This window comes from Lepisma saccharinum, chromosome 21 (genome assembly GCF_977018435.1).
Source record: "Lepisma saccharinum chromosome 21, izLepSacc3.1, whole genome shotgun sequence".
Lineage (NCBI taxonomy): Eukaryota > Metazoa > Arthropoda > Insecta > Zygentoma > Lepismatidae > Lepisma > Lepisma saccharinum.
Window position 1 is genome coordinate 22,484,334 of NC_139249.1, and position 26,557 is coordinate 22,510,890.

Consider the following 26,557-nt stretch of genomic DNA (forward strand, 5'->3'; position numbering starts at 1 on the left):
GCACTGATTGAAAAACTGCGCGACACTCTGAAACAAGACATCGCACTTGAACTTTGTCATATTTCCACAAGAGGATTACGTCTTTCCAACATTTCTACAAAAGATGAAGAAGTTACAATTTTATTATTTCTTTCCACTTTGCCATTGTGTTCCACTTCAAAATTCTCAGATTAAGGAACTATATAATGAATAAAAAGTCACGGCTTGATAACTTGGGAAATCCACACATCTGATTTATCTTGATCTTTGCAAGGTATAAATACCACATTTGGGGCTATTGCAAAGTATCGTCTCCAGTACTGTAGAAGATCTCTAGGAAAAATGTTCAGGCAAATTGTCTTCGCAGCTCTGCTTGTCTGTGTGCTAGGTGAGTGTTCGACAAGGCACCAAGATTGTTGTGTACAATGGAGCGTGACCTACATCTATTAGGCGCATCCAGAAAGTACGTTTCCCACTCGCCCACAGGTGGCAGGCTATGCGCATTGAAACCGGTTTTGCGCATGCAAAAGCCGTCATTGATTGCATTTTGTAAACACCGAGTGCTTTACTCTTTGCGCGGTCCGAGGTTTGCTCTTTGTTTAAAAACAGAACATTTCCGAGAGGTGGCACGGCTTGTACCCACACATTCGCACACATTATTAGCATTTTACCAACTAGGACGACGTTTACAAACAATGAGGTCAGTGGCGGCTTGTAATCACACATTCTCGATTATCTCGAAAACGGCTCGTTGCAGACCCATGTTTACTGAGACTTTTTTGTTTCTATTCGCGATTAAAATTAACCGATATGCCATCTGGTGGGATTTTCAGGAAGTACTCTAAGTAGGATACGTTGTGTTGAAGTCATTTAAAGCATGGGGAATATGCGAGGGAGTAAGGTCTACTGTTCAGGTTTTTTTTTTCTCTAAATCGTTTTATGGGTCAGAACAAATTAAAAGTTTTCATGTGTTTCCACCCCGTGGAATCAACAAAATGAAATTTGTTAATAAATCAGGGAAAACGTAATTGACAGAAGATTGGTTTGGGGGATATAGCTAACACTGTAATCCGGTAAGGAAATTACGAAGAATGTACGAGTCTGCTTACTTTATTTCTCGAGAGATAAATATATACTACCATGAAAGTAAAGTTTTAAATTGTACTTTATAAATGAAGCGTCTTACCCAATGCGTCCATGTATTACCGGTATTACGTATGTGTGAAATTTGGAACAGGTGCAAGTCGATTAAGAGAGAAGATGAAAATAGTTTGAGTTGGTATTTTAAGTCCACTTTATGCACAGAGAGGCTAATTGGGACTGGACCTACAGTTTAATGTGGGATCCGAACCACTATGTGCCTCCACTGGGTATCGAACCCGGGGAAAATAGTTTGAGAATGAATTAATGTCAAATGTGACCAGAAAAAAGTGGGCATGTTAATGTTACTGTTTCATTCAGTACAATGTCCTTTTTCAGTGAGTATAGCCTGGTCATGAAATCGTGAATATTATTATTAAACCAGCCTTTCTCTTTCGAGAAAGAACTGCAACGATATGTTCGTAATTTTCTCCTGTTCAAGCTTTTCAAGTACAGGTCAATTTCAATTCCAATATTTTCAAATAATTTCCGAGAACCCCAGTTTCAACAGGAAGTGCAGATAATACAACACTGCATTGAATAACCAGTGCGTATACATAGTTTCGTCTGCATTTTCCGTGTTATTTTTGTCTATCATAATTAAATGCTTCGTTCTCAGTACAGCTTCACGTTTGTTAGAGTACCTGGAATTCACAACGCATGCAATATTTAAAAATAATGCGTAATTTAAACGTTTTCTACCATACCAGTCATGACAACACGCTGCTATTTTGTACTACTGCTGAATGTAAACAAAGATTTATCCTACTTAGAGCGGCCATATTGGAAGCGACACTAGCGCTCAGGTGGTAATTTTAATCGCGAATTATCGTGTACTTTCACTTAGTCAGTTTGCGCTATTACTTTTGAGACACCCTGTATTTTCATTTAGGTTTGGAAAATTAACATTTCATTGTACATTATATCTTCCATGTATAATTTGTAGCGTTAGCACGAAGGCTACGAATATTAGTTAACACAGTCAAAACACTAAACGTCACAAATTCAGACGATAATAATAATGTAATTAAACCATTATATTTAATATTAATACTCAAAACATATTTCTTGTTGCAGTCTTACATGTTAGATTTTACCTAACGGTTGCTTTACACGTAGCTATTCAAGCTTTCATAAGGGTATATTGCAACATTGTCGTTTCATAATTCATTGATATATTACTTTACCACGATTACGTCAATGTACATAACAAAGCAATGCGATGGGCAGATGTTAGGTTGATATTGAACGGAAAATATTGAGAGTGGACTTCTAGAATTTATCAACAAGCATACGCAATTGACACCAACGTCTGAACGTTATTTCTTCTAATTTTCAGGAGCACCAGAAACCAAGAAATGGGGAAGGACCAGGTTTCCCTTGACTGACAACAGGATCGTAGGAGGCGTTGATGTAGCACCAGGAGAAATCCCATACCAAGTAAGTTTGTACTCAAGTGATTTTCAATAAATTGCATTCTAAAATGTTTAAGTGATATTTAATTAAATAATCATATCTTAAAATATAACTAAAATGTATGTATAAAGCTCATTATTTTCACGGAAAATTACAACGCAAGTACTGACATTGTCATTATTAAATGTTAGAATAACTTTTTGTTTATGAAACACAATAATTACTATATAAAATTACTACTATAGCTTAGATCATTTCACCCAAAAACGTGAGTTTTAAGAAACTTAATATTACATTTAATACAATTATATTATTATTTATTTCTACAACATGGAGGCAATTTCCAATAAGAGTTAAATATTCTACGATCTTACAGTTAAGATGTATGAAATGATGTTGACATTTTATTGTAATTGTTCCATTCTAGCTTCAACTCCAATATTACGGATCACTGAGATGCGGAGCCTCTATCATCAGCGAGAACTGGGCTTTGACAGCTGCTCACTGCGTCGATGGGTAAGTTCTTTTCTTCTGTTATATACGAGGAAAATTATTTCCTAGGATTTCTTTTCCCGTTCAAATTATGATAACCGTACTGTTTAAAACGTACTTTGCACCCCCAAAATACACATCAAACTTATCCATCTTGCAGCAGGAGCTATTTCTGATCTTATCGCAAGTCAACACTTCGAAACAAACTTTGTAGACTCCGACCTCGTGAATAGATGACATTTACTAAGCAACTTTCCCCAGAATTAATTGCACCATATTTCCGGCAAACAGATCATGCGTTGAAAACATGCCGAGTAAGCATTGTCTTTGTTGAATTGATTCAAGGTATGATCGTGACCATATGAGGAACGTGTACTTTTCATCTTTCCCGAAGCCCTGCTGGTACCGGGAAAAGTGTGTAAAGTGGTTGAATGTAAAGTTTCTGTCTGTAAGAAGGCTTATCTATACGCTTCCCTTAATTCATGTGAATCTGTTCGCCACATTTTCTCCCAGAGAACACTGCGTGGCATGGTTAATGCCTCCATACATAATTATGGTAATATTTACGGAGATATCCAAATTGAATCGATCAGCATTTTATGCAAGGATAACAGTGAATCTCATTCTTCAACACTGAATAGTACTTGTAGTAACATTGCGCCTGTAGAACTATGAAGTACATATTTATAGTGGAATGTCGTTTCGTAGAAAAGTACTTCTACTTACCGTTTTTCAAAATTTTGCAGAATCACAGCAGGCACTTTGAGTCTGATTGCTGGAACCATCAACCTTTCTGGCCAAGGAGGTTCATCTCATGATGTGGCAGAAATAATTATCCATGAAGATTATTGGACTGTCAATGACGTTGCTGTTCTCAGGGTGAGTATATATGTACATACTAAGACAAGTAACAAATTCCATAGAAAATAACAGAAATATATTATTGAGTTATCCATACGGTTGAAAACTCATGACAAAAACGATGACTGAAAATTTTATCATTAGTGTGTGCAAAAGAACATATGAAAATCTAATCAACTCTTATGATTTCCAAGTCATTGTATGGGCATATTTATTTTCGACACCACTACATTTTAACAGTAACTTCACGTATGTTCACTACCAATTGTTGGAATAAGTACCATTCTTTGGTTGAAATCCCGTGCGTCCATTTCAATCTGCAGCCGAGAGATCGGGAGAAGCGTGGCGGGCGGCGCTGACGGAGAAGCCGACATTTGCGGCCTGTAATGCCCGCTTATTTTTATAGACATATGCAGACATTTATATAAATATTGCAAAACGATCACTAACCTGTGTTATAACACGCAAAAGTTCTTCTGTAATTCATCCAAGTTCTGCTCTTATATACACAAATAAATACGCTATAGAAACGATGTTAAGAGCCACAGATAAAAAAGCATTTTAATCATGGTTTTGATCAGTAACGTCCTGCTTAAGTTTATATCCTTGAAAGAGTTTTGTGGCGATGGGAATCGTTTGGAGGTTTCGAATGTGCAACACTGTATCAGGATTACACTGCAGACGAAACCGATAAAAGTGAATGGTTTTCGTGAGCTTCCTCGCAATCCGAAATATCCGAGCTCGAGTTTTTTGTTCCTTCGCGACTAGATGAAGACAGAGTTGTAAATATAGTGGCGAGCAATGTAAACCAAGAGCGTGTTAATTTCGTACTGTGCGCAAGAGTGTTATTCTTGGTTACTTGCAGTTACTTGTTTGTGTTATTGTAGTGTGTATGTGTGACGTGTCAGTGAGACGATTGGAATGCCAGCCGCAAGATTCACGTTAGAACAAAGATTTTTTATGTATGACACGTACCTACGTGAAAACAAACTCCTCGTGTAGAGACGTGTGTAGGTAATTTGTACAGAAATTCCCATGCGTTTCAACTCCACACAGAGATACGGTTAGATATCTTGTCCTTAAATTACGAGAAACTGTATCGTTAAATTTTAAAACACCTAAGCAAAAACGACGGATTCTAACCGAAGCAAAACTCGATGATATTGGTGAAGCGTTAGAACGTTCTCCAAACAAACCTCTACGCCGTGTTTCACAAGAGGTGGGCGTGTCAAAATCATCGGCACATACAGTCACTAAGCTACTAAAATTAAAACCATACTCTTATAACACAGGTTAGTGCTCGTTTTGCAATATTTATATAAATGTCTGCAATGTCCATAAAAATAAGCGGGCATTTCAGGCCGCAAATGTCGGCATCTCCGTCAGTGCCGCCCGCCACGCTTCTCCCGATCTCTCGGCTGCAGATCGAAATGGACGCACGGTATTATTAAATCTACATGAATGGTATATCTAAGTAATTAATTTGAAATAATAACATCGTTTATTGCAAAGAATTAAGAATTACACCGAAATAATGTTTAATTTTCGCCAGACAAGAAAATGTTGCTTGTTCACACGTCACTAATTTGCAACAAGAAAAAATTAAATTATGTGTAATTAAGGCAGTTTTCAAAGGCAGTGCACGTTTGTGATGAATCTATTAGGTTTATTACATTCTGTAGTATATCAGTACAAATTTTACAATTAACATATAAATCTCTTAGAAGATGAAGATACACAGATCAGCTCATCATTTTTAAGGTTTGTCAGGTCTTTCACTCACCAATTTTCATGCACGTTTGCATATGTAACACACTACTCAAAATTTCATATTGATTTTGCTTTCAATTTTTACTTGCTGTTTACTTGTTCCAGTTTCACAAGAGAATCGATTTCCACCTTTTCAGGTCAGCCAACCATTTGAATTCAGCGACAGCGTCGGCCCAGTGGCTTTGCCTGAACAAGATCAAGTAACTGCAGGAGGAACTGCAGCCATTGTCTCAGGATGGGGTGCATTAACTGTAAGTATATCACTTATTTACTTTGTACGAAGATTGGCGATGGCCAATCACAATCTGTGGACAGACATTGGACAATGATATGGTCTTTGTTACTCATCACTTGAGTAATTTTCTTGAAATGTGTTTACTTAAACAATTTTAAACCTGATAATCGAAAAGAACCGCTATGGTAAACTCTCTTTTGTTGCTAACTTATTATTAAATTTTTAAACTCAACTACAAATTAAAATTTAGAAAAGTATACTTCAAGTACCTCCTGAACTTTCCATGTTATACAGGGTCTCTCAAAAGTAATAGCGGAAACTGACACAGGTGAAAGTACACGATAATAAATGCAAAAAAGTCTCAGTCAACATGGGTCTGCAAACGAGCCGTTTTCGAGATAATCGCGAATGACTTCATTGTTTGTAAACGTCGTCCTAGTTGGTAAAATGCTAATAATGTGTGCGAATGTGTGCTTAGAATTGGTCAAAAGCATGTACAATTCTTTGTACTGATTATATCCATCCTGTTTGATTACAACGCCACCTCGGTTACACGGTTTTGTAAACAAAGAGCAAACCTCTGTCCGCGCAAGGAGTAAAGCACTGTGTGTTTACAAAATGCAACACATTGTACACACACATTCGCACACATTATTAGCATTTTACCAACTAGGACGTAGTTTACAAACAATGAAGTCAGTGGCGGCTTGTAATCACACATTCGCGATTATCTCGAAAACGGCTCGTTTGCAGACCCATGTTTACTTAGACTTTTTTGTTTCTATTAGCGTGTACTTTCACCTGTGTCGGTTTGCTCTATTACTTATGAGACACCCTGTAAACTTTACTTTTCACCGACATTTTTTATTAAAAAATTAGTGTATAATATGATTGTGTTCTGAAATGTCGGTTCAGATTTCTTTGAAAGCTTCATTAATAAATGTTCTTACTACACTTAAAATACAATATAAAACAAAGTCAATACATTTTGTTTATTTTCCAAACATTTACGACAAATATCAACAACCGCGTTTTTAAAATGTTTTGATTGTATGGGCTTGAAGTAATTTAACACAACTCTTCACCACCCATCATGCGATTTTTAATTTATGGAAAAAAATGTAGAAAATAAAGTTAATTTTCGTTAAAATTCTTGTTATTCTCTCATCTCGCCGTCAAATAATATATTTACAGCAACGATCAGACTGTCTTTGTTTGTTAAATATAAAAATACGTTTTAAAAATGAAGTGTATATATGGTCAAACATGCGTGCCTCCTAGGTAATGAGGTATGATCTCCAAACTTAACAAGGAAAATGAAATGACACCAAAGTAGTTAAAAATTACTATAGTTATCTACACGGTAATATGTATTCGGAATACATAAAGAACGTTTGTGAAATTGTCAATATTTTTTTACGGTTTGAAATAGTCCAAATACTGTCACCTTGGAGTCAATGATTCTCGGTTGAGAGCTTCAATGCTGGTAAATCCGAATATAAACGTCTTCTTCGTACAATGGACTTTTGACATATTGCGTGAGATATTTCATTTCACAGCATATCAGCCATTTTTCGATGTGAAGTGTTAAAATGAAAAAAAATAATATTAAATTACTCTAATTTTGCAGGAAGGTGGCGACATTTCTGACATCTTGCAGAAGGTAGAGGTGCCAATTGTCGATGACGACACTTGCAACGAATACTATGGCAATGAAGTCGACCCAGAAGCAGAAATCTGCGCAGGATTGGATCAAGGAGGAAAGGATTCCTGCCAGGTATGTAATTTAATTCTACGAATTTGTATTTTTTCGGTTACTGGATTCCTTCCAAGAATAAAGCGGGATCCACTACCTAAACGTGTTTGAGAATGAACATGCAGATCAGAATGTGTTCATCACATGACGAAAAGAAGACAACATTCTATTTTTGACTCTCCTCAAGAAACAGCTTGACTCAGAAATTCGCTCTTTGTTCGAAAAAATATTTGAGTTTTTTAAAGTCACAAAATATAGGTTATAAATCTCCACATTAAACTTCATGTGATAAAAATGTAGTTTGTAGTTTATCTTCAATAACACTAGAAGGTCGTGTCTATATGGACTTGATCATTGAGCACACCAAGATATGTGCAAAGTTATAATTTATCATGCACATGTTACAAAACCCGTCATTTGTTCACCTGCTAACATTCAATCTTATGAATGTGTCTTCTTGTTTCTTCAGGGAGATTCTGGCGGCCCACTCGTTGCTGATGGCGTCCAAGTTGGTATCGTTTCCTGGGGCTACGGCTGTGCCGAACCATCATACCCTGGCGTCTACACTCAAGTGTCCACATACAGAGACTGGATCCAGAGGAACACCGGAGTCTAAATTTCCTACAAGTAAACTCCTCAGTTACAGACCATCCAACGTAACAAAAAGGCAGAAAAATACGAAACTTCAGAAAAGAAATCTTCAAACGGGAAAGAACCTGATAGTTTGCAATATCAAAATTTCAGCCAACAGTTGAATCACTCATGTTCTGGATAATTCACTCTTTAACACAAAATGGTTATCTGGTATCTTTGAAAACGTATTTATTTGTGTACACACTGATGTTTCATTGTGTTTAATTCTCGTGAACATAATGTACATTTTAAGTCAATAAAGTTATTTCCCATAATCCAAGTAGTTTGTATATTGGACTGTATGGTGTATGCATGAACGAATATTAAATCATAAGTTTGTGGAGTGATTTATAACTTTATAATTTAAGAGCAGTTGATGTTTGGTCGAACCTTGGGGTTAGCTGAGGGGACGCTTCTATGGTTTAACATGGTGACAATGAGGCATCTGGGGGTGCATTGCAAAAATTCTGTTGGCTGCGGGGATAGCATCTCCTCGCTTCCCCCTTCACTTCGAGGATTGGACATATCAGGCATTTATAACCAAATAAGCAATGCCATTTCCATGAATTCCACTTCTTTCAAGAGTAAATTTACATAATATCCATTTTATGCCATAAATTGTCTGTATTATCATTGGAATCAATGTTACATTACCCTGTGCAGTTGGTATGATACTAATCCAAAACTGGCAACTCGATATTTCGTTGGTTACCTCTATTTTCGTCCTCCTCCTTGTTGACTTTATTCGCTATGCTTAAAATGGTGCGTCCTCTCTTCCTGTGAGTTCTTGTGCTCACTTTTCATAGCACTTTACATATATTGTATGTGGCCTCTACCGAACTTCTTATGCCAAACCATCTCTCCTTTTCTTTCTCTTCACCCTCTTCCGATCCTTTCTCCTCTTCTTCTGTCCTTCTTCTGTAGACATTATATTTGTCTTTCTTTTCATAGCCGTTCTCTTCCATAGGCTCTTAATTGTGATTTCTTCTTCCCCTTTCTCAGTGTACATTTTCTTTATTCTGTACTCCATGTTCCTCATAAAAATTCGATTCGTTGTTCCACTCACATCACTTCTTTTGCGCCACAACACTCCTACCAAACACTTCTTTTGATACCATGTGGCCTCAATACTCTTTCCTCTTTTTTCATCATTACATCCAAGAAATTTCATCTCCTTTCCTGTTCCGTTTCGAGTTAGAGGAATATTATTTTTCTTTCATATTTTATTTCTTTAACTAGTGTACTCAGCTGCCCTTTTGTTCCCTTCCATATCCCTAACAAATCACCCGCATATCTACAAAACAGAATTATCTTGCCTCCTCCTTTTATTATCACCGCCAGCACTGGGTTCATTGCAAAAATCTATATTCAGACCTTCACTAATATTCATGATTTTGTCATCAACTCTGCTGTACCCATTTTCTCAAATGGTTTGCAAGGCTTGCACTTCTCTCTCACTATCCTATTCCCCTATAATGTCTTGCCCCATTTTCTTTCTCACAATATCCACCACGTGTCCCCTCTTGATGCTCGGGAACTCTTAGTGCTCGTAGTGGATATAGTGAGAAAGAAAATAACTACGAACAGGAGTTTTCATGATCTTTGTAAATTTTGCGCTCCCCAAATTTAAGGGAAGAAATTAAACTTCAAGAAAGGCTTTAAATTACAGTGCTTAGGTAGTTTAATAAATATTGGTTAGTGACAGGTTTAATTGAACGGTGTGACTCAGCTGTTAGCATATGCAGATGATGTAGACTTACTGGGGGATGATGTAAATACAATTAAGAAAAATGCTAAAATATTTTTCAAAGCAGCTAAAGAGATAGGTTTGGAAGTTAGCAAAGAGAAAACAAAATATATTCTTACAGGCCGAAACCAAGTGTTAGGTAATAATCAAAATCTAATTAATGATAACAACTCGTTTGAATCAGTTTCCAAATTCAAGAACTTAGGAGTACTACTAACAAATGAAAATGATATTAAAGAGGAAATAAAAAGCAGGCTTAATTCAGGAAATGCATGTTACTTCTCTCCTCATAAACTTTTGTCTTCTCGTTTAATATCTAAGAAACTAAAAGTTAAAATATACAAAACAGTAATATTGCCTGTAGTATTATATGGGTGTGAAACTTGGTCCCTTACATTGAAAGAGGAACATAAATTGAGAGTATTTGAAAATAAGATCCTTAGGAAAATCTTTGGACCTAAAAGGGATGAGGAGACAGGTGAGTGGAGAAGGTTACATAATTTAGAACTACATAATTTGTATTCATGTCCAGATAATTAAATCAAGAAGACTTAGGTAGGCAGGCCATGTGGTACGAATGAGAGAGGAAAGAAGAGTTTACAGTATTCATGTTGGGAAACCTGATGGTAAGAGACCAGTAGGAAGACCAAGACGAAGATGGAGGGATAATGTTGAGATGGACCTAAAGGAAATCGGTAGGGATGGAAAAGAGTATATAGATCTGCCATAGGCTTGCGCAGACCCTCTAATTAGGGGGGGGGGGAAGAGCCTCGATGAAAGCTCAGTCGAGAAAAAAAAAACTCATTTTATCTCACTGTTTTAGTTCCATTGCATTGATGGGTGTGTGTATATGTGTGTATGTGTATGTGTGTGTATATATATATATATATATATATATATATATACATTATATAATGCAGCAACATATAGGCACCATAACGAATTAATAAATTGTCTCTGAAATGTGTCGCGCTCCTTTCTCTCCAAACAATTGTGTTCATGCATTTAAGACAAAACAGTTTATCAGCAAGAGTCTGAAGCACTTAGTAACTATACCTTCTCTCTCTGGCAATTTACAACGCATTACAGAAAACAATAAAATTGCAAGCGAAGAGAGGAAGAACATTTTTAGATCCAAATTTTTGCAAACTGAAAACAATATTGATTTAATATGGCACAAGATATTTCATGGGGCGCATGGCATTATCTTTTACCATTCCGCCGCCCCCTAGCTAAGGCTCTGAACTTGTAAGACTGTAAGAAAAGCAGAAAGTACGAGCGAAGCGAGCAAGAAAATTTTACGAAATGTATTTTTATTTGTATAAAATTTGATATCGAGGGAGGCAATTTCCTTTTGTGCCGCCCTGCAGGTGCTCTTGGCCGTCTGGAAGAAATAATGCAAGAGAACGTGAAAAATAATTCCATCTTGAGTATCCTTTTGTCCTGCTATTCTTAGATTCTACTAGCCTTGCTCTCTTTTACCTCAATGTTTGCCCCCCTTGACCCCCTAGAATTGATTTCCGTCCAAGGTTTTGGAGGTGCAATGCCAATTGCCTCCCTGTGATTGCGCCATTGCACCCCCTTTCCCTGTAGTTGCTTTGAACTTTAATTGGCTTAAAAATATTTTCTTTTCTTTAAGAGTATAATATCGGTTTATAACTGCTATTAGATTCCTCTACACTAAATTTCTAGGTGAAAGTTGTCACGTGCCAGTTTCGATGACACAATGAGAGTTGCAAGGAGGAATGGTTTCTCGGAATCGACGAGAGATGGCAGCACGCTATATAAAGAGGAGCAAAGGAAATTATAAAAACTCAGAGCGGAGAGGAAGGATTATATATATTATAGTAAATTGAGAAATATATAAAAGAAGAGTTCAAATACTATAAAAGAAATAAATAGAATGGTGTATATAGTAAATTAAAATAATTAAGAATATGGCCGCATATGAAACGTTTAGGAAAGTTATTAAGTAAGCGAACGAATTCAGAAATCTATCTCTTTTTATTTTTCTGACGAGGAGAACATCGTCAGTATTTTGGTTTTGTCCCCGGTGGCGCTGTTGTCAAATTAGACGCCCGAAGCACTTTACGCTTGCGCTCCTTTTTAGTCGCACTGGGCCATTGGCAGCGCTTGTTATTAGCGACCCTGGTTATTCCCCTTTTGGTCGTGTTTTAGGAGGAGGCGCTATTGTCAGATTAGACGCTCCTAAAAATTCCTCTATAGCTTTGGTTCAATTCTCTACAAGGAATGCAGCATAATGATTTGTCTATATTATTGAGAAGAGATATGGTAAAGATAAATATTTGCGATAAATGAGATAAATAAGACTTTTTCCAGTGGCAAAGAAGAATAGAAGAAATAAGAATTTGCTGTGGAAAGAATAAATAGAAGAATTTATCGAGAATATAAGAATATCTCGTCGGAATATAGAAGATAATAAGAATTGCTGCTGAAAGAAGAAATAAGAATTGATATGAATAGAGGAAATAAGAAACAGCGATGAATAAAAGGGGATGACTATTTTTTTGTAAATAGAAGAAAGAGATTGTCATAAAAGGTAGAAGAAAGAAAAAGAAGATTATCCTTTTACCAAAGAAAAGAAGTGGAAATTGATGAATGAAGAAGCCCTTTCGATAATCAAAAGAAGAAGAAGCCTTTTGACAATAAAATAAGAAGAAGCCTTTTGATGATAAAAGAAGAAGATGCCTTTCGATAATCAAAAGAAGAAGAAGCCTTTTGACAATAAAAGAAGAAGAAGCCTTTTGATGATAAAAGAAGAAGATGCCTTTCGATAATCAAAAGAAGAAGAAGAAGAGTTTTGACAATAAAAGAAGAAGAAGCCTTTTGATGATAAAAGAAGAAGATGCCTTTTCGATAATTAGAGAAGAAGAAGCTTTTTGATGATAAAAGAAGAAGAAGCCTTTTCGATAATCAAGGAAGAATAAGCCTTTTTCCTATAGAAGAAATAGATACAAGAAAAGAATACCTTTTCGATTATATATATATATATATATATATATATATATATATATATATATATATTTCTCTGTATTTTGTATTTGTTATCAGAATATAGATCCGCATTTAACTATATCCTCTTGGCTATAAAACGCTTTTTTATTTGGAATTATCGAATAAAGAACCTATCCCCCTGAGATAAAGATATCTGTAGCCGTGGAATATAACATTTTTAGTACGTACCCCCAAGGGGCGTAGCAAAGTATAATAATGTAGGGACATGGACAGCTCGAAGGGGGAGCAAGGATGGCCACACCTCCCCTTAGAAATTGAGTCTGAACCTAAAAGTATATATTTCATACGTATAATTTGATTTCGGTCATAGTAATTTACATTAATGCGATAATTTCAAATTGAAGTGGTGTTTTTTGAGGTGGCAACATATTATCAAGGTAATATAATACCCCTAGGAAAAATACCTTGTTTGTCCCTCCGTGGAAAAAATCTGAGGACGTCCATGATTAGGGGGGCAATTGCCCCCCTTACCCCCCTCCCGTGCGCATGCCTATGGATCTTGCTAGGGACAGATGGAAGGCCTGTGTTGCTGCAGCCATGAACCTTCGCGTTCAATAAGGATAGAGAGTTAGTTAGTTAATGACAGGTGCTCAAAGAGTCTTGTAAATGCAATAGAAACAACAGAATAATCCTGAGAAAACAAAGGATAAACTGTAGAAAACCGTGTAGCATTTCAAGTACCCTTTTTCTAAAGTTAACACCTGAACAAGTATGGGAAATCAAACGTTGTCAGGCAACCCCAATCAAGCAAGGGGTCTCCCCGATGGCGTAGTGGTAACGTCGTCGCATTGTAATCAAGGGGTCCTGGGTTCGATACCCGATGGAGGCACATGGCACAATTGTTCGGATTTCACTTTAAACTGTAGTTCAGTCCCGATTAGTCTTTCTGTGCATAAAGTGGACTTAAAACAACAATTCAATCAATCAACCCAATCAAGCAGCAAGTAATGGCAGTCCATCTAGCCATCTAGCAAAACTTATAGTTTACCTGTTTTTCTCTGTCAGGAGAGACTTTTATATCCATTGATCGGTCGCACATGGTTGGACATTATTCAACCATCTTGGAGGCGATTTTTAGTTACAGCTAGTGTTCTTTCAACTAACACCGTACAAGGTACTATTACTAACGCTGGTGCCGACGACCTAAGGCGAGAAATTTCTTCCAGGTACGAGATAATCTTTGATGCTGATTTGACCAAGCCCATTGCACCTTATTTGGTGGATATATCACTGAGATCCAACTCCGCACCGTTATTTCGTAGACATTACGAAGTTCCATACGGTAACTCGAATGAGAGAGTTGTGTCTATCCAGATTTTTGGTGGCCAGGCATGTCAGCAGATATTACGGATTTTGTAGCGATCTGCAATAAATGCGAGCTAATGCTCCTAAGGTCCGCAACGGACCCGATTCTTCATGGCCTCTCGCTTCGTACGTGAACGAGAGATGGCATGTAGACCACTTTTTCTTTGCAGGGCGTAAGTTCCTACTGATAGTAGACGGCTTCAGCAAGTGGACAGAAGTATGGCCTGTACATACTTTGGACACAAAGGAAACGATCCGCTGGCTTATGCAATCTTGCGCCGCGCTAGGGATACCAAATACCATCGTATCCGACAACGGCCCAACGTTCACTTCTCTCGAATTTCGTAACTTCTGCCTTAAGAATGGCATCAAACATGTTACTTCACCGCCTCATCACAGCCCTAGCAACGGCTTAGCCGAACGATACGTTCGTACTGTCAAAACCGCTCTTGTCAAGCTTATAACTGACAAACCCAACCTGAGCACGCTTGAACTTGCTATGGGGATCGCCAACCTTCTTTTCATCCTTCGGAACACGCGACTGGGTGGAAAAGGAAGCCTGCCAGCACTTTCGGTCTTGAAACACCGACCCAGATTTTGGTGGGAACCAAACAATGTACCTCTGTCGAGTGGATCTCCGTTCAAGCCGAGGAAGTCAGCAAAGTTTCGGAACGACTCTTCGTCAAAATATGGTACCTTCTCCATCAACTCAGCAGTTTGGGTTCAATAACCTAAGCACGGTACTCCAAATTACATCCCAGGAGTTGTCATTCGTCGTATTGGGGATAGTATCCTCTACGAGATAATGTTGGAAGATGGGGTCACACGAGTAGTACACCCCAGGTGGTTGAAGAGACGTGTTTCACGTGACACTGCAAATGGCGACGACTTCAAATTTACAATACCAAATAGAAATTCAGCCAACCCCAGTGGAACAGTACCAAACCTACCCCAGGCAGAGCCGGATACCCAGAACCAGGTCCTAGCACACCTCACTCGTCTCCGAGAAGGTCTACCAGGATTCGCCACCCACCAGACCGATCTGGTCATCAGCCTACCTGATTTTTTGTTAATGGGACACCTGGAGGGATGATACGGTTCAGGTATTAAGCGTATGTCTACAAGGCTTGGTCTTCACGGCCAGAAAAAGAGAAATCATTAGCAGATGTATTCTGTGTGTAATCTTGTTGTATCATGGTTCAATGTATTTGAATGTTTCGGACATAACGTCCAGTTTATATTAAATGTGTTAATTGTTCACCGTCTGTTTCTTTTTTTTTGTGCAACGTATATTAATCTACACTGCCATGTCCTTCACTCGAACCTATCATATATCCTCTGAAAAATCAAACTTGATAATACTTAACAAGAAAAAAGTACCAAAGATTTTGCATAATTGTATATGAAAGTTCAGAAGGTAGTTAAAAAATTAAGTGTAATATTTGATAGTAAATTAACAGTAAATGTTATGTAAAGAACTTTTAGGCATATAGAATTTACAAATTATTTTGTTCCTTACAACACACTGGTCGAATCATTCAAGTGCAGAAAAAATTATGAACCATGAATAGAATCGGGCTCAGATTTATGCCTAGGCGAAGTACCTATGATTATACTTAATATGAGTTACGAATGAATTGCATAAAGAAGTTTGTGTTGTAATCAGATTCAGTGGCAGATTAACGATCTCTTGGCGTAGAGTGGACGAACGTTACAATAGTATGAATCACTCACTACTGTGTTCCTTGAAAACATATTGTTAATTTTAGACATTTTTAGGAAGAATATGAAGAAACTTTGGAAATCAATGGCGTAGGTTATTGTTATTGAACATATGAATTATTATGCAGACTCGAATCCAGTGTCAGTTTCACATGAACGAGTGTGCAGCCAATTAACCGGAGACAAGGAAGGGAAATAAACTATGGTCTCATTTGATACAAAGGAGAAATATATTCTGTAAATAGCCTCTTCTAGTTCGCTGCACGTTTTGACTTTTTCTGCACTCACGCATCTAGTTCAGTACGCTGTACAACTTCGTTGATTTGGTGTCAAGTAGTGTGTTTGGTGTCTGCACCGTTGCACTACGTTCTGGAGCAGTGTTGTGTGTGGTGTATGATCATGTGGTGCGTGCTAACTAATCAAATGAACGTTGCAGACAGGCATTTGTTGAATCTTCAGAACTTCAACACCAGTATGCGTCTACTTGGTTGAACGTCTTTTCCTCTTTGATTTTTTTTTTAAAAAAAATTATGCTTATTTTCAGGATACTTTCAACAAGTGCTGCTCTTTGAGCTGATGATCTCAGTTTCTCAAAACATATATTTAAAGAGAAACAATGTCTCATGCGCAGCAAACCAACAGTAACCATGAGTTTCTCTACAAAGTCTAGCTCCAGTGCACCAGATAATACGCACTATGGTTTCGCCTCAAGTTGTAAATGTCTGTCTCAATATCGGTATCGTCTTTGTAAACATCCATTCGTCTCGTTCTCGTGTGCATCTCGAAAGACACATCTTGACCTCGTCTCGAAATATAGAGTACAAACAACATACACGGCGCGTGACGACACAAACTTTACCGTGCAAAGAGATCATTAAGGCAGAGAACTCTACTTGCTAAGTTTCTTTCTGTGACGCCTAGTTTCGATGCTACGAACGCTCGAAAATAGAGTTTATCCTGTAATTATATGCAACTATACAGCACAGGCTCGCATTGCCACTTACGAGTTGACTTTGTAATTACTATAAACAAAATATATTACTTATCTACAAATAATCAGCTAGATATCCACTTGGTATGTCTGAAAAACTCGCATAGAAATATTTAGTTCACGTACATTTTTCAAACGTCATGCAAAAGTCTAGAACGAGACGAAGTCTCGGACGCTAGGTCTTGGTCTCGACTCGATTTTACAGAGGTTTGTCTCGGTCAAGGCCCGTAGCTAGAATTGATCTCCAGGGGAGGCTCACGAATTATCAGTGGGGGCTTTGTAAACCAAGTCCATTTTTCAAAAGTTTAAGAGTATTAAATGAAGGTAAATTGTGTGAGGGTCATTATTACAAAACATAAAATTTAGAAATGTCATGCAAATACTACAGCTTTTTCTATATCTTTTAAACATCTATTCAAGTGTTAATTGGCTGCTGCTGACACCATCCCTGAATACACACTCCATACTATTTCCGATGATACAGGTATTTATATCGTACAAGTAAAAATGTACAATATTCACTTCAATCATAGTGCCTACCGTACCCCGGTCGAAGCAATAAAACTCCTCTTCGTTTCCAAAACTTTGGATCTGTTGTCATTTGACACAAGTAGTTGTATTGACTGTATTATAAACCCGAGAAAGTATGAACCCCCCTCAAGCAGATTTGGCTATACTTAAAACAAGCTCAACATGCCCATATGAGCTTTTTGCTCAAGTGTGGAACCCCGTCTAATCCAAGATTTTTGTGAAAATGCTCTTCGGAAAGTATGAACCCCCCCCCTCAAGCAGATTTGCCCATAGTTAAAACAATGCCAAGCTCCCATATGATTTTATTGTTTATAGTGTGTTTTTTCTGTCAAAATCCCAGGAATCTTGAATTGATATACTGGGTCTTAGAACCTAGTGGAGTGTGGTGCATGGTTTTTATTGCCTTTGTAATCGGGAGGGTTTGAATCTTGGTAAAATGTAAAGCCTCCCCTGATGGCAAAATGTTAATATTGTTGCTTTGTAAGCAAAAGGCTCGGGTTTGAGTTCTCATAAAATATATAAGATTGAAATACATGTTGCAAAATAATATCTCCACACGTGAGATTTTGAGAATAATTATTGCTAGTTGATAGCTCCCAGATCTGAAAACCTGGTAAAAAGTGTTGTTCAACAGAGCAAAATTATTTTATATTGGGGATCACCTGCGCAGCCATACAATAGGGGAAAAGCGGGCAAACATAATTAATTGCTTGCATGTTTTGCCGGCACGCAAGAGATATAATCTACACAGCTAGAAGGGAACATTAATGATTTTTCTGTGCGATTCACTGAAGAGGCCATTAATCTTTCTGTGCGACATGTAAAAGTGTAACAAAGATTATTGAGATAAAAATACATATTTTCTGGCATAGTGGCAATAAACTGCTTTTCATGCTGAAAGCAATTCTATTCTGATAATATGAGCCTAGGCAAAGACTTAGAAAATATTATGGCAGTTCAAAATCCAATTTTGTCTGTATTAAGGTCTCAGAACCCAGTAAAATGTGGGCATATTCCATATTGAGAAGTGTTAATATTGTTGCATTGTAATCAGGGGCTTTGGGTTCGAGTCCTGATATAAGATTGAAATACATACAACAAAATAATATGCCCACACATAAGATATTCACTGCTAGCTGATAATACAGTTGAGGTTTGTGTGTTGTATAACAGCATAATAAGAGCAAATATCTTCTAGAATTGCTCTGTGACCCTCTCATTTCTTACATCATAAACATATGATTTTTCCCCTATGAGAATAACACTACATATGGTGTCATCAGGTAATGCCTCATGGAATTCACAGATAATTTTAATGTTTGTCCTGTCATTCACCACAACTTGTTTCCTTTTTGAAGTGTTGATTACAAACATGGGTCTCTGTGTTTTGAATTCATCTGGTGTGTAATACATGTCAGTATTGCCAGTAGTGACCCTTTTGAATGCCGAAAATGCCTCATATAATTTGAGGAAATCATCCTTGGACATGTCTAAATTATAATTTTCTCTAGGAAAGACCTCATTTCTGCCATTTTTAAGATATATGTTCTTGATGTTGCAGTTATCAAATCTACTTGAATTTTTTTCCTGATTGTTGTGTCTTCCAGTCTGAAACAGTACCACCACAAAATCAGGCATGTCATATTGTATACTGGAGAATGAATTTGTAGCATCAAACTCATAATAAGTACCAGATGCGGGCTTCTGTACACATTGATATGTATAAAATTGTAGAGGAACCTGTGGATTTTTTATTATATCTGCTTTGTATTTAAGAGCATAACTGGCCTCATATTCAACAACAGGGATTCTTAGCTCCATAGTCTGAATAATACATTTGCCTTCATCAGGTAGGGTATTAGGCAGAGCTTCCCCTGTAGGGTTTAATGTGCTGTACCTCATCAAAGCATTATTATCATTGGCAGCTCTTCTAAATGTAATTCTTAAACCACCCTTCCACATAATATCTTTGTAATCTGAGAAGAATCCTGGCAACAGGCGCATGGGGAACAGCACTGTGTGATTTTTAGATAATATTTTCTCACCAGCCTCAAATCCACCTATTTTGTAGTAAGAAGCCTCGGTTTTGGATAATTTTAATGTGGCCAAAGCTGTGGAGGTAATGCCGGGATAATCCACTCTGTTTATAACAACGCCATGCTTTCTGATCTCAATTTCAGAGAATAGATGTGGCACAAAATTGTCCACCAATCTTATATTTGAATTTGCCGGATAATCTGTTCCATCGAGCTTTACAACATCAAATTTGATGTATAGATCTGCTCTGTGAGGGTGTATAAATCCATCCCCTACATCAAGATCAACTTCAATCTCTGTGTTGGGTTGATTTAAATTTGCAAATGTCCTCCTGTTTGGGGGGAATGATTGTAGCTCATAACTCTCAATATTTTCCATTGTATGTATTTTTATTTAAATGTTAATCTCTATGATAGCAGTTGTTGTGGCTCCAGCAAAATCAACTAATTCTTCTTTTTCATTAGTGACCATCAATTCAATATAATCTATTCTATTATGGCACACAGGAAAATATAATGTTGGGGATGGATTGTAGATGATGGGCTCCATAAATTCGGAATTAGGTTTGAATGTTGCAATGATGCCAGTTTGTTTGTGAGTGCCTATGCCATTTGATTTGGTGATCATACCCTCAGCCACATTACAGTGAATATTCAGAGTCTCTATGGCTAAGAATTTGGGTATATTCATAGCAGTGTGTTTGATGGCTGGTTCAAGTTTTGTGTTGTTCTCAAAGCCTAACAGCTCTCCTATAGTACCCAGATCCACTGTTTCTGTAGCAGATACAATCTCTACTCTGTGAGTGACAGAATTTTGAGTTAATACTATACCTCTGGGTAATTGAGCATTTAGAGTGGACAGATTATATTGCCCTGGAGTGATGACAATTTTTTGATCCCCTACTGCAATTTTGTTGTTGTGGTGTGTAATATTAGGGATCAAGTACATGCCGTAAAATGCTCTGAGAGCTATTGTTTTGGGATACACTATGTCATCATGTAATTTGAGTTTCAATATTGAATTTTGGCTGGTGAGATGGAATACCCCCATGATGTTTCAGATACCACAAGGCCTTTTGAAAATTTTCAATTGATGGTTTATTTATTTGAGACATATATCTAAGAACAGATAAACACAAATGTCCACAATTAACATCTTTGAAATTTTGAACACGGGCATTATTGTAATAAAGATTAGTTGATTTTAAATATTTTATTAAATTTTCAGGTGGAACACCTCCAAATGAATCAAACACAAATGCCTCATTTTTTAAATATTTAAGATAACAAATCCAGTGAGTGCCCTGATTTTTGTACTCATCCAAATTAACAATGCCACACTCTTTGTTGAGTGGTTGTTCTGGTAAAGAATCAGACATGTACACACCTCTAAAATTTTTGATGCCCAGTGGCTTGATTAAAGCTTCAATATCTTGGTTTGTAAGCGGCTCTTGTTTTTTTTAAACTTATTCATGGCTCTCTTAACACCTTTGCCTTTTTTCTCGATGGCCAGGTTATGGCGCCTCTGCTCATCTAATTCTGCCTTATTTTTCTTGGCATCTATTACTGTTTTTGCTATGGCAGCTGATCCCCCAGCCAAGCTCCCAACAGCCCCGAGAGCAGCTAAGATGGCAGGGATGGTAAATATAAATCCCCCCACATGTGATTTTTTCCTTGATTGCTGTAATTTTTTTAATTGGGGGTGCTAAGCAACAATTTCATACCATGGCCCTTTGCAATACAAGAATTTTTTTTCTTGCGCTGCTTTTTGGTCAAGAGACTGTCAATAGTTTTAAGAGATTTGAGACCTGCATAAGGTATTTGATACATAACACCCTTGGCCTTCATCCTAGGTTTATTATATACATATTCACAACCCCCACCCCAGTTTTTGTTTGGTGCTCATAGCTATGGTGGTTCCCAATGCTGCTATTCTCTCACTCAAAGAAGCATCTTTGCTTACAAATCTACCAAATGCAGCCTCTTCTAATTTTTTGTCTGCAACATGTCTCTTGTCAAGATCAGTATGTGTGTTGTATGCTATGTCATGGTCTCTACAAGCAGCATCTAGGGGATTTACACCAGGATCACCTCTGTTTAATCTATGCTCCAATTTTGTGCCTGGACCACAATACTGATAGCCTGGAATGTGTAGTTCAAATGGCAGCTTGTTTATAATGTCATTAACCAACCCCCGGCCCTCAGAAATATTCCAAAATTTAGGTGGTAGAGTATTAATAATTTTTATGAGATATCCAATCCCCTTAGTGTCATTCACTATAAAATTAGACAATTTTGTGCTTATCATGTCCATAATTCCAACCTTTTCATTGTAAAAATTGTTGTTGCCAGCATTTTCCTCCCCAGCTATCACCAATAACCTATCCACAAGTTTCCTGACATCATCAACCCACACAAATTCTTTAGGCAGGGTGTTGTATTGTTTGATTCCACTGCCAGTCTTGATCTGTGACCATATGGGCTTGATTAAATTATTGTATTTTGCCCCACTGCTCGACTTAACCCTTTTTTGTGTGGGATCATTGTTCTGGTATAGAGCATCTGATTTTATTAATATTTCTTTGTAATAATCATAATCTTGATCTGTATAGCTGCCAGGCCTTTTCCGAGTCATCAATTCCCACAATCCAGGTGTTCCGGGGTACTTAACAAAAGCACCTTTTTCTCCGAGACGAGATTCTGAATATACAATTATATCATCTCCCATAAATGTTACTCTGAAATTGCCAATTCTATGTATGATGCTACCATCAAGCTCTGTGTCAGCATATAAGCCAAACACCTCATCTTTGTTGTCTTTAGGTGTGGTTAAATATTTTTGAGCAAGAAGACCCAATTCAATAGGATCCTGAGTAGCTTCAATTCTTCTAGGAGCAATAGGACTAGGTGTATGAATACTGGAAAGTGGGGTGAATGGATAATCTAATATGTTCCTTGCAGCTACAGGTACAAGCTCTGTGATCAAATTTTGATTTTGCTCTGTAACAGTTTTGATATTCTTACCTAATTCACCAATAGCATCAATTATAGGCTGTTCTGTTTGTTTGTGTTTTTCATAAATTCCTCGGTTCTGTGATTTCCATCCCTTAAATCTTTTTACAAGATAATCTCTTAACTTAAGATCATCAATAATTGGCCTTTTCATGGTTATTTATTTATATTTCAATGTCTAGAAAATTGTTGATTTTATTTCTGTATTTGCCACTATTGGGTGTTCTTGTCATATCAATAGTGACAAACCCATAACTGTCCTGGTTCCAGCACCTACTGCAAAACTTGGAAAAATCATTGTAGCTCAAGTCCCCACCTACATATTCATCATGTATGTGTTTGAGGTTGGTATGATCCTGATGAAACACACATATAAAATTGCTGTTGTCTCGGATCAGTTGCTTGGGTATTTTTGAAAAAGTCTGTGCCAGGTAGAAGCAATCAATGTTTTTGTGCCGGCCCTGTGTAAAGAAATTTCTAACCTTGTTTTGATTATCCAGTATAATGTCATCAAACACAACAACAGAATTATCGAGACATTCATGAAGTGGCTTAACATCTGATTCAAAAGTGGCAATATCCAATCCATCATATAGCTTCATCAGCTGCTGATATTTTAATTGTTCCAAGCTCTTAGAGAAGACATACAAGTGCCTGTTTTTCCAGTCTAACCAGTTGGGTGCCAATAAAAAATTATCAACCATTAGTGTAGTTTTACCACAAGCAGATGGCCCAACAATAAGACACCTAATATTATCAGGCAGCAAGTTGCCATTTCTCTTATTCTGTTGTTCAGGTTCTGGCAGCCTTTTTATAACATCCCAGGTGCTCATATTATCACTTTGTTTGCATCGATCCAGCTGTGTTCTGGGAGTCCTAGCCATTTGACAAGTAACTTGTTGCCTTTTCTGCGGATGATTTTTTCTATGAGATATGTGTCAGGCCGTTTAGTTTTGCTGAGTTCTTGTTCATAGAACCTGCCTTTGAGAATTTCTCCTCGGTGATCTTTTATTATATATGTGTTAAGGGTCCCGGGTTTAACTTGAACCACTGTAAATAATTCAGTGCTCCAGTTTCTTGTAAAGCCTCTTTTGAATAAGTGCTTATATTTGCTGATTCTTACTTGATCACCCACCCTGTATTTGGCCTTTCTTGTTGTTGGCTGGTATATAGGATAATAAACAGTCCTGATCAATTTTTGCTCATCAGATGAAGTTACTTCAGAGGGTTTCATGTTGATTGTGGAATGGACCGAGTTGTTATATTTATGTAGAAGTTCTGGAAGAATATTAATCCATTTATAATTACCTTGGAGGGTAAATTGTTTATACATAAGATTTTTTAAGGTTCTGTTGAATCTCTCTACAATTGAGGCCTTGAGGTCACTGTAACTCGAGTAATGTTGTATTGACTGGCTTTTAATAAATTGTTGAAACACTGAATTATAAAATTCTTTGCCATTATCTGTTTGCAAATAGCGCGGGGATCTTCCACTCTGATTGATGATTGTCCTGAAAGCTTCTGTAACACATTTTCCAGTCTTGGATTTGAGTGGCAGAGCCCAGGCAAATTTTGAAAATGTATCTATTACAGTGAGTAGATACTTGTAGCCCTTGTTGATTTTGTCTAAGTTTTTCAACTGTCCACTTGCTATTTCAATCAAGTCGCTCTGCCATAAATCATCTATGCCTTTTGTGACTACTGGGAGTCTCTTAAAATTATGTCGGGCCTGTCTGTGTAATTCATCAACAATAATTTTTCTAGACATAATATGTAAACAAGAATATTGCAACTATAGGGTGTTCAGCAGCTGATACTGCAGGATTTTCTAAATATAATTTGTCCCCTATTTGTATTTTAAATTCCAAAGAGCCATCATCTTCAGTATAGGCTGTTTCCAATGTATTGGGATCTGTAAAATCCTCCAATTCTACACTGGTGATTTTCACTTTGTTATCAGCATTTGTTATTGATAAGGTGGGGTAGTGGTGTGCCTGTGGTTGAAGCCAATATTTGATCTTGATTGGTTTCAGTGTGCCCCCAACAAAAAACTGGTAATAAAATTGTGCAGGGGACAGCATATATATTTTGCCACCTGGTGTAAATGGTGAATCATATTCTTTGTTGGGGATGCTGTACAATTCAAGAATTACTGTATGTTTTGGATTCTCGATTATGCCTGTTATTTCTTTTTCTGCTGTAAGCAATCTGCTTGTTACAGATTCAAGGTGCTCATTGATGGTCCTAACAACATCATCATGGCCTGGCTTGATTTTTATGTCCACAATAAGTTTCTTGTATTGTTGCACAATCTCTTGAAGCTGGGTGGCAAAAACAGACAGAGCATTTGCTTGATTGGATTCCATGGTCCCTAGCTGTTGCTTGATATTAGCTACAATTTGTTGCAAATTTTCAACAACTGCCAATTTTGAATTTTGAGCAGTAAGATCATGGACCTGTCTTCTGATATCCTCAAACAGGGCATGCAGTTCATTAATATGTTGATTGGTTGGTAGAGTGGCCACTGTCTGAGTGAGATGTTTGATCTCTGCTTGGATATTCTTGATATCTTCTGATTTCAATATCCTATTCACTGCCCTCTTAATATTTTTAAGTTCCTGTGATGTAGGAAGATTTGATACTGTATTTTGCAAAAATTCAAGTGCCAATTTTACATTGTTTAATTCAGAAGCATCAGCCACATTTTGCATAGCATTTTGGAGCAGGGCTATATCTGCCTGAGTGGGTGTTGATTGTTGTAAAATTTCAAGTTTTGTTTGAATATCATCAATCAAATGATGAAAATGAGATAGTTCAGATTCAGTGTTGAGGTTTTCAAGCTTTGTGATTTGGTGCTGGACACTAACAAGTGTATCTACAATCCCAGGCAATCGGGATTCTAGTACATTTGCCAAATCACTTTGCACTGCTGCTATTGTACCTTCAAGATGGGTTATGGAACTTTGAATTTTTCCAAAATCTTCATATGTTTCATGTTGCAGCTTAATATTTGCTACACTCCGAGTTATTGCATTCAAAGCATCAGAAGATGGCAAATTGTTCATAAAATTTTCAAGTGTCTCAATTTTTTCTTTAACCTCGGCTATGGCATTGTGCAGAGGATCCAGATTAGGTATTTGGAGTGATTGAATCTGTTCTTTTAGAGTGGAAATCACTAGATCAAAATCTTCTTGTGATTTTATGCTTTTGACAATTGTTTGGAGCTGTGCCTGGACATTATTTATTTGCTCTTCCAATTATTGTTTCAATTGCTCAGAGTTGGTGGCCTGGGTCTTAAATTTGGCTTGAAGAGCTGCTACAGCCTCTTCTAAACTTTGAAAATTATCCAATGTGGCCAAGTCAGTATATTTTTGAAGCAGCAATTTGAGTTCAGAATCAATTTTAAGAAGAGGGTCCATGCATTGTGATTGTAAATTTGTAATTTCTAATTGAAGACTGGCATTGAGTGTGGTTTGCAAAGCTTGTAAATCACTTCTTAATTTCTTGACTCTGACATCAAGCATCAGAATCTCATCACTGTGATCTTCATGCCTTGTATGGCCAAATATATCATTAGGCATTTTTGTTTTAGTGGTTATTTATTATAGAGTATCTGATTCTTAATTCTATAAAAAAGGGTATAAGCTTGTCATATGATCCAGGGACCTCAATATATAAGCAGTCACCAGCAGAAACAGTATAAACAGTGCCAGAAATCATGTTTGAGTGCTTAATTCTATAAATATTTCTCCCTACTGAAATCTTGACATCACCCTCAGGGGTTGTAATAAATTGGAATTGCCCACCTACAGGTAATTGATAATGATTTAAATTATTGTTAAATATGTACAATGTTTTACCTGTTTCATCATCAACATCTGTAAGTATGCTGTTC

General features: G+C 37.1%; 1 protein-coding gene across 1 annotated transcript; it reads left to right on the top strand.

Moving 5' to 3' along the window:
* Positions 1–259: 259 nt before the first annotated feature.
* Positions 260–8,554, top strand: LOC146004275 (trypsin-7-like). Its single transcript, XM_083142975.1, has 7 exons — positions 260–367; positions 2,459–2,559; positions 2,963–3,051; positions 3,774–3,906; positions 5,796–5,909; positions 7,524–7,670; positions 8,119–8,554. Exons 1-7 carry the CDS (start codon positions 322–324, stop codon positions 8,263–8,265), a joined length of 777 nt encoding a protein of 258 aa, XP_082999101.1. The 5' UTR covers positions 260–321; the 3' UTR covers positions 8,266–8,554.
* The last annotated feature ends 18,003 nt before the right edge of the window (positions 8,555–26,557 follow it).